Source organism: Myotis daubentonii, chromosome 2 (genome assembly GCF_963259705.1).
Source record: "Myotis daubentonii chromosome 2, mMyoDau2.1, whole genome shotgun sequence".
NCBI lineage: Eukaryota > Metazoa > Chordata > Mammalia > Chiroptera > Vespertilionidae > Myotis > Myotis daubentonii.
Window position 1 is genome coordinate 101,534,145 of NC_081841.1, and position 14,311 is coordinate 101,548,455.

The 14,311-nt window shown below is 40.1% G+C and overlaps 1 protein-coding gene across 2 annotated transcripts in view; it reads left to right on the forward strand.

Moving 5' to 3' along the window:
- WASF3 (WASP family member 3) overlaps positions 1-14,311 on the forward strand; it is a 158,654-nt gene that overhangs the window by 116,725 nt on the left and 27,618 nt on the right. For both annotated transcript variants that reach the window (XM_059684038.1, XM_059684039.1), the window contains exon 3: positions 3,088-3,230. In XM_059684038.1, the coding sequence (XP_059540021.1) occupies positions 3,098-3,230 (133 nt within the window). In that variant the 5' untranslated portion in view covers positions 3,088-3,097. The remainder of the gene's footprint in view (positions 1-3,087; positions 3,231-14,311) is intronic.

Below are 14,311 nucleotides of genomic sequence, written 5' to 3' on the forward strand. Positions count from 1 at the left end.
TTAAAATGCCAAGAGCAAAAGATAAAGAGAGAATCTTAAAAACAGCAAGAGAAAGAAACTCAGTTACCTACAAGGGAATACCCATACGACTGTCAGCTGATTTCTCAACAGAAACTTTGCAGGCCAGAAGGGAGTGGCAAGAAATATTCAAAGTGATGAATACCAAGAACCTACAACCAAGATTACTTTATCCAGCAAAGCTATCATTCAGAATTGAAGGTCAGATAAAGAGCTTCACAGATAAGGAAAAGCTAAAGGAGTTCATCACCACCAAACCAGGATTATATGAAATGCTGAAAGGTATCCTTTAAGAAGAGGAAGAGGAAGAAAAAGGTAAAGATACAAATTATGAACAACAAATATGCATCTATCAACAAGTGAATCTAAGAATCAAGTGAATAAATAATCTGATGAACAGAATGAACTGTTGATTATAATAGAATCAGGGACATAGAAAGGGAATGGACTGACTATTCTTGGGGGGGAAAGGGGTGTGGGAGATGTGGGAAGAGACTGGACAAAAATCGTGCACCTATGGATGAGGACAGTGGGTGGGGAGTGAGGGCGGAGGGTGGGGCGGGAACTGGGAGGAGGGGAGTTATGGGGGGGGAAAAAAGGAACAAATGTAATAATCTGAACAATAAAGATTTAATTTAAAAAAAAAAAAAAGAGTGAGGGGTCCTGAACTGCGAGAGCCCAGACTGTGAGAGGGATGTCTGACTGCTGGCTTAGGTCCGATTCCCTTGGGATCAGGCCTAAGCCGGCAGGCAGACATCCCCTGAGGGGTCCCAGACTGCTAGAGGGTGCAGACCGGGCTGAGACTCCCCCCTCCCCCCCCAGTGCATGAATATTGTGCACCGGGCCTCTGATATATATAGATATTGCCTCTGCGATGGGACCCTTTGTGAGTTAGCCCTTACCCTTCAGATTTTAGTCCATCCTGTCCCCAGCAGGGTTTCCCATGAGTCCTCGGAGATGCTGGCCGCACTACCCGCCCCCCGCCCCCCACGTTTTCAGAACCCCCTGTCCATTAACCTGTGTGGTTGGGTAAATGTTTCACTTCCTCCCTAGTATAAAGTTCCATTGAGGGGTTTGTCTGTTTTCACTCACCATTGGGTCCTTGTTACTTCACACACTGCTGGGTATGTGGCAGGTGCTCAGGAAGTATTTATTGGGTGCATGAAGAAAGGGGGAAGAAAGCAAAGATTGATTCCATGCTGACCACATTCTGGCTCTTTAGATACAGTATACCATTCTGTTATTGTACCAGATGAAAATAAGTTTTATTCCAAGGTACAGACAACCCAACTACAGTGGCTTAAACAAATACGATATTATCTGTCTCATACAACAAGAGTTCCAGGTTGGCATTTCGGGCTGGTTTGACTGCTAACAGATGTCACCAAGGTTCTAGGCCAGCCGTGGGCAAACTACGGCCCGCGGGCCGGATCCGGCCTGTTTGAAATGAATAAAACTAAAAAAAAAAAAAGACCGTACCCTTTTATGTAATGATGTTTACTTTGAATTTATATTAGTTCACACAAACACTCCATCCATGCTTTTGTTCCGGCCCTCCGGTCCAATTTAAGAACCCATTGTGGCCCTCGAGTCAAAAAGTTTGCCCACCCCTGGTCTAGGCTTTTCTGTGTTTCTGCTGCTGCAAATTGGCAATATGACAGTCTTGTCAAAGTGACAGTCACTGGATTTTTCTGCTGTGCTGTGAGCAGTAGATTTGTTGCATGAGTAGATTTGATACTCTAAATGCCTCCTTAAACAAAAAGTTTTACTTTTTTTTATAATGCACCTTATAAGGAGAAACATGAAAGGAATTCCCAGGGTAACAGGAAGCTTTCCTGAGGTGTCCGCTGATCCTCTGCTTTTGTTTAAGTCTAAGCCAATGGTCGGCAAACTGTGGCTCGGCAAACCGCGGCTCGCGAGCCACATGCGGCTCTTTGGCCCCTTCAGTGTGGCTCTTCCACAAAATACTGACTTCTGCACATGGTCCACGAAGTTTCAGTTGCACTGTACGTGCGCACCTGCACGTGGTATTTTGTGGTATTTTGTGGAAGAGCCACACTGAAGGGGCCAAAGAGCCGCATGTGGCTCGCGAGCCGCGTTTTGCCGACCACAGGTAAGCTATTAAAGCCTACTGGAAAGAGATTATTGACAGGTGTTACTGTAGGGTGACCTGGTTGGTATTTCAATAGGAGGCCCAGTGTTAATGTTTATAGACTTTTCTCTTCAAACACTTGTCAGGGAAGAATGCTCTGGTCTCCTTCGGTGGGGGGTACAAACCAGGCCCCAGTGTTCTGGACGCCAAGTGGGAAGGGACCTGGGGTTTGGGGAGCATATCTGTCTTAGCATCTGGCGTAAACTTTGATTTCATACCACAGGTTTCAGTGCCTTGCCTCTCCCAACCTTGAGCTATGCCTAGTGTCTCAAGTCTGGATCCTTGAATTCACCTCTTCCAGAGAGTGAAATGTGCTGGGTGGGTGGAAGAAGGCCAGCCCAAGAAGGGAGAAGAAATTCATAAATGGGTTTTAAAAACCGATGCTGTTTTCATACCTCTTGATGCCCCATTTCATAGCTACCTGGGATCCCCCGTTCCTGAGCTTTGTGGAGGATATTTGCAAGGTTATGTGTTCAGGTGAGCTTACTTCCTGCCTCCCTCCGCTTGCAGCCTAGATATGTCTTTTCTCTGTCTTAATTTTATTAAGCTCTGTCCACAGTTTTAAGGCTGTCGTGTCCTGCTCTTAGTTCTTATGGGTTCATGCCTTTTATCTCTCCTGTCATTTCAGTGGAAAGGGAGGGAAGGTAAGATGATGTATTCATTCACTCATGCTTACCTGGAAATCTTGCATATATTATTTTTCTATAAAGTAGAATTGTACTGTAATTTATCTTTGATCTCTATAGTATTCATTTAAGTTATTCAACATCTGTTGCATATTTAACTGATTCTCTTATGTAGAAATGACAGGATAATGAAAATTGCTGGGAAAAAGAATCAATTTTCCAGAAAATGAAGACTCTAGATTTGTTAAAAAGTGCAATGAGCCTTTTAAAAAATGTTTGTTTAATTTTCAGATTGTGAGCCATGCCTTTAGTGAAGCGGAACATCGAACCCCGGCACCTGTGCCGGGGCACCCTGCCCGAAGGGATTACCAGTGAACTTGAATGTGTAACCAATAGTACCCTTGCTGCTATCATACGCCAGCTAAGCAGTCTAAGTAAGTCATCTCCTTTTTAGAATAACTTTTTTTTTGGATTATCAGTTGCCTTTTATTAATTTTAATATTAGCAAATAGATTTCAATTCAATAGCTATGTGCTTGTCCAAAGATGAGACTGCAGCTTTGAGGGAAGGAACCGCCCTTCCTCCCTCCTGCATGTCCCAGTGTGGAATTAGCAGCACCCTCTCTGGCCTTGTAGCACCAGCTTTATGTAGCAAGACGTAAAGTTAGAGTTGACCAGTTCATAAATTATTGGATGAGGCCAAATGAGTAGATATAAAGTAGTTTTACACAATTTTTAAAACTTATTAAAATGAGCATAATATAATTAGCTTTTATAAACTTTAAGTATTTTCTTTAACTTGGACAGGACTAACTTGTATAAAAGGTAGCAAATTGAAACTAGTTAACAACTGTAATACATCTGGCTCAGAGTAGGCACTCAATAAATATTTGTCGATTGAATAATACTCCAAATTAATCAAAGATTAAAGCCAAAAAATTATGAGATTTGCCGATTCCAAATTGAAGTCAAGTACGATTGTTACAGATATACAGAACCAGGTACATATTACATACATAGGGCATATAAATACCAGCAAATTCAAGCATAAGGAAAAGAAGACTTTCTGTTATTCTAATTTTGAACGTTCATATGAACTACCACCCAAGGAATATGCCATGTCTTAAGCCTCAAATATGTGTTTGAAAATTCTTTTCCTTCAAAACTCTTTGAGGTTGCAGTGTTTTTCCCCCTAACTTTTTATATAATCTTGTTTTCTCACTTCATCCCACTCCTTTTAGGTTTAGATGGTTACACTGCATTTTGGGTGACAGGTTTTCACAGTTAAGTTTTTCAGAAACTGTTAATAACTAGAAAATTGTCCATAAAATTTCACATACTTGATAGCCTCAAGCACAGGGTATGATTCCTAAAGAACTTCAAGCACTTTTTTTTTTTTTTTAAGAAAAAACATCATGGATAGGTATTTTCAGAAAGAATTGTACTGTATTATTACTCATTAATTTTTAATACATCTGTAATCATTGACTAAGTCACAAGTAACTTGGAAATTAGTTAAATGTATTTCACAGTAGATTTCTTCTGAAATATAAACTAATTATAATTGATTTTTGGTAGTGGTTGTTGATAAAATATATAAAATTGTATAATTATAGGAAGATACCTTGCAAATTATTGAAGGGTAAAATGTTTCTGTTTGCATTCACATATATATATTTAAATTTATCTTTATTGTTGAAAGTATTACAGATGTCCTCTTTGTTTTTTTGTTGTGTGTGGGTTTTTTCCCCCATCGACCTCCTCTACCTGCACCCACCCCTCCCAAGCCTTCCCCACACTATTGTCTGTGTCCATGGCTTATACATATACGCATATAGGTAAATTCCCCAGTTACTCTCTCCCCTCTCACCTCCCCACCCCCACCTTCCCTCTGAAATTCATCAGTCTGTTCCATGGTTCTGTGTCTCCAGATCTATTTTGTTCATCAGTTTGTTTTGTTTATTAGATTCCTGCACTCATATATTTTTGTAAGAATGCTTTAGTCTCCTGTTTTTATGGCTAAAATATCTATTGGCATCCTATATAATAAAAGCCTAATATGCTAAGTGTCCAGTCATTCGGTTGGCCATTCAACCAACCAAAGTGTAGTCTATATATATAAAAACCCAGCAATCGTTACAGCAGAATGACCAGGAGGACCAGAACGACCGGTGGCTATGACATGCACTGCGGCAGCCAGCCAGCCTGATCCGGGCCGGATCTCCCCAACACCCTGACCAGGACGGGCCCCGCGTCAGCCAGAGCCCGGAGCAGCGTGGACATGGCTGGAGCTGGAAATCCTGGCGAAGTGGGGGGCTGAAGGACCCATGCCTTTTCAGCCTTGGCCTTGGAATTCTGCGGGCAACCAGTGTACTGGTTACCAGAGTGTCAGAGGTCAGCCCTGCTTCGAGAGGGAGGACGTGGTGGAAAGTGGCAGTGCCACAGGAAGGATAGGAAATGTTGTGGCCACCTTCGTGAAACACAGCTGCCATGGGCTTCAGTAACTATGAACAGATAATCTTTGGTCTTTGTTCTACAGAAGAGGAAGCTGAGACTCAAAGAAGGAAGCCTTCCGCAACACCTCACCCACTTCTCAGACCTGACCCTGTGCAGCATTGTTTTCATTGAAAGTAGAGGATCCAAAATGTTTTTAGACCTTTGCTATTGTAGGCAGGAAAGAATTTAGCACAGGGAATTGGTGTTTGGGAAATCATCGGAAAGCTCTAGGAGGGGGTATTAGGCTGGGTCCCCAGGAAAGACTCCCTGCCCAGTGGGAGGAGCTGCCCCCTCAGCCACAACTGAATTCTAGGACACTCTGGCACAGCTGTGACCCGGGGATCGAGAAACAGTTGCCCCCACAAGTGCCCTCCAGCTCCCACAAAACAGGTCACTGGGCACTGCCTCTGCCACAACTGCCTGTGCACAGCCTGGATTCCACTGCAGAAAACCTCCACATCTCTGCAAACATGATCACCAGCAGCAAACGGCCCAAACTGTGGGAAAACTCTCTGCCCCACTTCTGCCTTCAAAATATTGTGCAAGTGCATCCAATAGGCAGAAACGAGTTCATATACAGAAATCTAGCTGCAAAGGAGTTTGGGCAATTTCAGACTTTCATCTAGGAGTGAGATCTTGCTAATGTACCTCATATGCCTGGTATTGATAAAAATGGGGCCCGGCTGTTGGGGCTCAGTGGTTGAGCATAGATCTATGAAACCAGGAGGTCATGATATGATTCCTGGTCAAATTTCGGCTTGATCCTAAGTACGGGCCTGCAGGAGGCAGCTGATCAATGATTCTCATCATTGATGCTATTTATCTCTCCCTCTACCTTCCTCTGAAATGAATAAACATTTTTTTAAAAAATGGGCCATGCTGTATATATGTTATAACGAGTTTTTCACTTTGTAGATCACTAATGTCTTTCCTGTTAAAACCATACTTAGAGAACATTATTTATTCATTTTAATTGATCTCAGAGAGAAGAAGGGAGAGAGAAACATTGTTCCATTGTTTCCTGAACTCACTGGACTGGGTATTGAATCTGCAACCTGGGCATGTGCCCTGACTGGCAGTCGACCCAGCACTTTCTGGGACGATGCTATGCTGGTACCCTGACCCCAAATTCCAGCCTCCAGAACTGTGAGAAAAATACATTTCTGTTGTTTAAGCCACTCAAATTTAAGATACTTTGTTATGGCTGTCTGAGCTTATTAATCCTGTATAATAAAAGCCTAGCAACCGAATGACAGAATGACTGGAATGACCAGAACAACTGCGGCCCCTCACCCTGGCCAGCCCTGCCCTCAATCAGCCCCCATCGGGGCAGGCCTACTGGACCCCACCAGTGCACAAATTCGTACACTGGGCCTCTAGTATGCTAATGATATGCTAAGGCTGCTCAACCGCTCGCTATGACATGCACTGACCACCAGGGGGCAGACAGTCGACTGGTAGACCAGTTGCTATGACATACATTGACCACCAGGAGACAGACGGTCTGACTGGTAGGTTAGCTTGCTGCTGGGGTCCGGCCGATTGGGACTGAGAGAGATGGGCTGGACATGCCCTGGAGCCCTTCTGTGGTCCCTCCCTGGCTGTCCAACCTCTCATGTTCCTCCCTGGCCCCCGATCATGTACCAGTGGGGTCCCTTGGCCTGACCTGTACTCTCTCGCAATCCGGGACCCCTCGGGGCATGTCAGAGAGCCAGTTTCAGCCCGATCCCACAGGCCAGGCCAAGGGACCCCACTGGTACACGAATTTGTGCACTGGACCTCTAGTAGCATATAAGTGATGAAAACGCACACAACTGTTAAAGTTTTAATAGTGGAGCTGTATCTCATGCTATAATATTCAGTGTAATGTTGTGTTAGTAGTGTTTATGGTGCCCACTTGGGTACCGTCTCTTATAAGTGAAACTAATAATACAGTATGTTTTGTTTCATGTAGTCCACTTTTAGGTAGAATAATAATAGTCCCTCGAAAGATGTCCATTTCTTAACCCTGGAACCTTCAGATTGCAGCTATCCTATATGATGTGGCAAGGGGGAATTAAGATTGCCAATTAGCTAACCTTAAGAGAAGATGATCCTGGAGTCTCCAGGTGGGACCAGTGGCAACACAGGGGTCCTTTAAATGTGGAAGAAGGAGGTAGGAGAGTGCCAGAGAGTTGTGATTTAACGAAGACTCAATTGGCCATTGCTGGCTTTGAGATATAAGAAAAGGACATGAGCCAAGGAATGTAGGCAGCCTTTGGAAACTGGATTATCCCCTAAAGCCTCTACAAGGATCGCAGTTCTGTCTATACCTTGGTTCAGACTTCTGACCTCTGGGAACTATAAGAATATATTTGTGTTGCTTTAAGCCACTAAATTGGTGATTTGATACAGCAGCTATAGGAGACTAATGCACCACTCTAGCCTTGGTTATGTTTTGTACACATAATCTGCTGTAGCCTTACATGAGATACCAGCCTCAAGGATAGTCAACCTTATTTAGGCTGCCTCAGTGGATCTCAACCAGAATCACTTGGGGAACTTTAGAACCAAAGACTAGGAATCACTACAGAGATTGTGATTGGAGTGTGTCCCAGAGATAGGAACTACAAATTAGATTCTGTGCATCTGGATTGAAGAGATGAGCTGGATCAGTCATTTTCTCCCAGGAGGTGTGAACTAAGAAACCACACAGAATTTTCTAGTTTATTATGGAATCTCCTCCCGAAATCGTATCCAGCACTAAAGAAATCATGATGGCTGCCTGCAAGCCAAAGTTGTGGAGTGGGGCAGAGCTAAGAGAAGATAGAGCAAATTGGTGAAGAAAGGCAAAATAATTTGCAGAGAGAAACTGGAGCTGAACATGAAAGAGACCACAGGGCCCAGCGAGGAGGAGATAGCAGCAGGTCCCTGGACCTGCAGGAGCTGGACATTAAAGGAGGAGTGCTTAGGTGTCCTCAGAACAGATGCCCATTCTTCAAGTTCCTCAAGTGCATCTGTTCTCACAACCCAGAGAGCCTTACACAAAGAGGAGTATGGTAATATGTATGCCAAGATGATTTTGGAAAACTAAGGTACTAAGTTTTTAATTGTTAGTAGAATAGCAAATTATTGATTAACATTTATTTATTTATTAGTGCTTATTCATCAGTACCCCTGTAGGTGCAACATACCGCAAATAAAATCAATTTGGTGCCTACTTAGAAGTTAAAAAAACATATATTTGACATCAATATAGCCATAAAATAGGAAATATGTGCTGCTACAACACTCACACATAATAAATGACATCTTGGGTCAGTCTTTATTTTTTGTGTGTTTTTTCTATTGAGTAGGTAAGAAGTGAGATAGATATATACACACACACACTTAGGAAGCTGTATCATAAAAGTTCTGTCAGCACAAGAATTAGAGACAAGCGTGATAAGAAACCCCCCACCCCAGACCAAAGGCAGAATTGCTGGAAATTTAAGCCCTTTCCCAGATGATATTTGACCTAGAATATCAGAAATACCTCCTTATGGAATTTTAGACGTAATTATGAGTGCAGTTGTTTTTCATTTCTTCTTTCCCTAAATAGATTTCAACATAGCAGGTTTTAAACATAGAATAATCCTTAAGAGTACAAGTTGGAGAGTCAGCCAAGTCTGAATGTTCAGTCTTGCCTTCGTTAAGCATCTCAGGTTTATCATTTCTATTTTTCCCATTTCATGAGTTTATAGGCTTATGGTAAAATTTTTTAAGTGATTTATTTTCTGATAGTTTTGATTTACACTTTTAAAGCAGATCATCTAAAAACTTTGAAGAAAGATTTTAAAGATTTTAATATTTTTCTAAAAATATCATATCAGGTACGTGGTGTGATTATCAGTAGCCTAAACTAGTATTCTTCCACAAAGCAGGCTCTTATATAGGCATGAACATTGTCTGCTTCAGTCTAAAACAGTGGAAAGTGAAACCACAGGTAAGGGGGGAGTACTACCACTCCTCCTCCTCTTCTTCCTCCTCCTCCTCCTCCATACACCACACACACACACACACACACACACACACACACACACAAAATAGAATATTATTAAGCAGCAAGAAAGAAGAAAATGCTGCCATTTGTGACATGGATGAATGTAGAGGATATTATGCTAAGTGAAATAAGCCTGACAGAAAAAGACAAAAACTGTGTGATTTTATTTATATGTAGAATCTAAAAATAAAGTCAAACTCATAGAAACAAATAGTAGAATGGTTATTACCAGGGGAGGAGTTATAGTGCTGGGTGGGAGGGTGGGAGATGCTGGTCAAGGGTAGAAGCCTTCAATTATAAAATGAGTAAGATCTTGGAATCTAATGTATAGCAAGCTGACTATAATTTAAAATAATATGCTGTATAATGGAAAATTGTTAAGGGAATAGATTGTAAGTGTTCTTACAAAAAAACTATGTGAGGTGATGTGGTTATTTCTTTGTAAGATAAAAATCATGACTCATTTTAAGAGGCTAACTTCTCTTTACAATTCTACACATTCAGTTAATGAGAAAAGAGATATACTTGGATGGGTGATGAGGATTTTCCATCTGGATAATTAATGAAGCCTGAGCTTAATGATTGCTCAGGCATTTGAGTGAGTATTTATAGGTAGATGTATTAATTAACTTGATTGTCGTAATCATTTCACAATTTATGCATGTAAAATCATCACATAGTATACTTTAAATATATACAGTTTTGTCAGTTATACCTCAGTAAAGCTAGGGGGAAAGTTATAGGATTTTAGAATACTGTCTCTCCCCCACACATTCCCAACTCAGTATTAAAGGCCACCGTACCTTGGTCCTTTTACCCATGTCATGATTGGCTTTCAATAACAAAATGTAAAGGGCAAAAAACCCCACACAAAACACCACAGTATAAAGAGACAGAATAAGCATCAGAACCAGATTGAGATGTGTCAGGGATGTTGGAATTATTAGCCCATGAATTTAAACTAGATATGATTAATATGCTAAGCTCTAATGAAAAAGTAGACAGCATTTAAGAACATATGGATGATATGAGCAGAGATATGGAAATTCTAAGAAAGAATAAAAAATACATTGAAGGAAAGAATGAACAAGGTCAACAACATATATGAAGAAATAGGGAATTTCAACAGCAAAATGGAAACTATTAAGAAAAAAAAAAGACTAGAACTAAAAAATATATTCTCAGGAATAATTCACTTGATGGCATAAAAGCAAACTGGACCTATGCAGAAGGGATTAGTAAGCTTGGAGACAAGTCAATAGGAATTATCCAAACTGATTCACAAGAGAAAATTAGTAAGAAAGAAAAAGTATTCAAAATATGGGACAATATCAAATGGTCTAACACATATATAATTGAAGTTTCAGAAGAAGAGGAAAGGAGAATAGTGCAGAAAAAATATGGATGAGAATTTTTGAATATTGATGATAGATATCAACCAAATGATCCAAGAAGTTCAACAAATTTCAAAATGTGTAAATTAAAGTAAGTCACATATAGTCACATCATCATAATATTGCTAAGTGAACAATGATTTTAAAAAGCTTAAAAGAAGCAAGAGAAAATAAGTAGGGGAAAACATTGTTAAAAATGACAGCTGACTTAATCATCAGAAACAATGGAAACCAGGAGGCAGTGAATAAAGTGACAAAAGAAAAAAGTTTGTCATTCTATAACCAGTGAAAATGCCCTTCAAAAATGAAAATGAAATAAAGACATTTTTATTCAGAGAAAATCTGAGGGAATTAGTTTTTGGCAGACCTGCACTACAAAAAAAAAAAAAGCTAAAAACAAATTATTTAGGCTGAAGGGAATGAAACCAGATGGTAGCTTGGATGTGTGAGAAGGAATAAAGATCACCAGAAAGATATTTAAAAATTATGTTTATATCTCTATTTAAATATTGACTGTTTACTGTATGAAATTAAAATATATTCAGTAAGAGCTCTAAGGGAAGAAGGAGATAAATGGAAATTTTACTGTTGAGTTTTACATTGTTTATGAAATACTATATTATTTGAAAGTACAATTTGATGAATTAAGAATGTATATTTTAATTTCCAGTAACCTCTAGGACAGTGATGGCGAACCTATAACATGCGTGTCAGAGGTGACACACGAACTAATTTTTTTGGTTGATTTTTCTTTGTTAAATGGCATTTAAATATATAAAATAAATATCAAAAATATAAGTCTTTGTTTTACTATGGTTGCAAATATAAAAAAAATTTCTATATGTGACACGGCACCAGAGTTAAGTTAGGGGTTTTCAAAATGCTGACACGCTGAGCTCAAAAGGTTCGCCATCACTGCTCTAGGATAATACATAGAGGAGATAAAATGGAATTCTAAGATAATTATTTGATTATCCCAGATAAAAGGCAGGAAAAGAACAGAAGAGCAAGGAACAGAAAAGAAAAATAGAAAACTAATGCCCAAATGATAGAATTAAACTCACTGTATCAATAATTGCAATAAACATTTTAAACATTCTACTTAAAAGGCAGAACTTATTAGTGTAAGTAAAACAGCAAGGTTAACATACATGCATTTTTAAGGATGAAGACAATGATTTTAGAAAATACTTGTATGCATGCATATAAGGATAACCAATGGACACAGGCACTGGGGGAGGGGGCTGAGGGCATGTGCCTGGGGGTAGGGGAGGAGGTCAGTGGAGGAAAAAGGAGCCATATTCACTACTATTTGTAATACTTTAAACAATAAAGAAAATACTAAAAATATATACCATGTAAACATAGAACATAAGAAAGCTTATGTAGATATATTAATGTCAAATAGAGTATAAAAGAGATAAATAAGAACAATCCATAGTGATAAAAGAGATTTATCAAAAACACACCATCTTAAATGTATATGTACCTAATAAGTGAGCTCCAAAGTACATAGAATAAAAATAGAAATAAAAGGGAAAAATTTAAAAAAAAACACAGAATCATAGTATGAGATTTTAACAAAATCCTTTCAGTAATTGATTGAACAAAATAGACAGAAAATCTGTAAGGATATAGAAGGTTTGAACCACATTACCAACCCAGTGTGACTTAATTGCCCTTTGTAGAACACAAAACTCCCACACATTTTCTTAATGTCTAAAAGGAACATATGCTTGGCCCTATAGTGATCCATTTGAAAAGATCAATATCATAAAGAGTGTAATGAGAATGAGATAATAATTATAACCATTTTAGATAATTCTCACATATTGGAAAATGAAGCAAAAATAATCTTTGAATCAAAGAAGCAATAAAGGAAATTAGAAACTAGGTGTGACTGTGGTAATGAATACACAGAATACCAATATGTTTGTGGAATTTGGTTTCAGAAGTGCTTAGAGGGAAATTTGTAGCTTTAAATGCTTACATTAGAAAAGAAGAAAGTTTTACAATTACAAGCATATTCCTCAGTTGAGCCCTCAGTGTTGCTCAGAAGTCCTGCTGTAATTTCTGTATTAATTGGTTTTCCTGCCTGTATCTTATCCTCCCTTTCCACCTCAAACTTCCTACCACTGATGAACTTGCTAATCTCATTTCACTGGAAAATAAAAGTAGTCAGAGAACAAAACATCCCCCTTCTGCCAAATCTGATATGCGCCTGTACTATGTGTCCTCCTCATTCTCCCTTAAAGTGGTGTATGTACATGTTTCTGTGTAAAGCATGGAACCCCTCACCCTCATGTTCATCCATTTACCTTCTCTCCTCTGCACCATCTGTTCCCCCTGTCTACATCATCCCTACTAAATATATGAATATATTGAGGAATCTTCCAACTAAATGAACCTGAGATCAGTCTTTACCTATGGACCCATTTCTTGCTCCCCTTCACAGCAAGATTCCTTAAGAACCATTCATATCTCCACTGCCCTCACTTCCCTCATTAAAGTTTTGTCCCATCCACTCTTGAAACTGCTTGTTAATGTTATCAGTGATGTTTCTGTCCGTGTTGCCAAGTCCAGTGCTCATTCTCTGTCTTGTGACTTGATCCATTGGCAGCATGTGAATCCGTTGATAACTTTCTTCTGGAGAAACTTTCTTGCCTGGTTTCTGTGCCAGTACACTTGATGTGTCTCCCACTTCAGGTGCTTTTTTATTAGTCTCTGATGATCTTCCCAACCTCTGTATGCTGGAGTGCTCTAGGGCTGGATCATTGACCGTCTCGTTGCCTATTCCCATTCACCAGTGGTCAGCAAACTGCAGCTCGGCAAACCACGGCTCTTTGGCCCCTCGAGTGTGGCTCTTCCACAAAATACCGGCTCTTCCACAAAATACTGACTTCTGCGCATGGGCCACGAAGTTTCAATCGCACCGTTCGTGCGCACCCGCACGTGGTATTTTGTGGAAGAGCCACACTCAAGGGGCCAAAGAGCCGCATGTGGCTCACGAGCCGCAGTTTGCCGACCACGGCCTAGGCAGTCTCATCTGGTCCATGGCTTGAAATACTGTCTTTACGTGGACACATCCAAATTGGTGTCCTCAGTTCAGACCTTTCCCCTAGATTTCAAACTTGTATTGGTGGGTCTTTTCATTTGAACTTCTAATGGGCATCTCAACTCAGCATGTCTAATACAGAATTAATGATCCCTTTCTTCTATATCTCCCCCCCATCTGTTAGTAAATGGGAACTCCACTCTTGCAGTGCTTTTGATTTGCCTCTTCTTCCTCTCATACCAGACATCTTCAAAATATGGACCAAATCTGTACACCTTGTTAGCACCTCCACCGCTGCTGTTCTAGTCCAAGCCACCAGGGTCTTCCACTGCTCTGCAGCAGCCTCCTATCCGACCTCCCACTTCTCACTAGTCTCAGCATCTATTGATGATTTTTGCTCAAACTCTTACTGTAGTAGTTGAGAATGGTGATTTTGATTATTCCATACTTTCTCCTACATTTATTAGTTGGAATTCTGCTCTAAGTGTTTGCACTTCTTTCCCTATTCATTCAATTCATTTATTTGTATCAATTTGGACTCATAGATTCT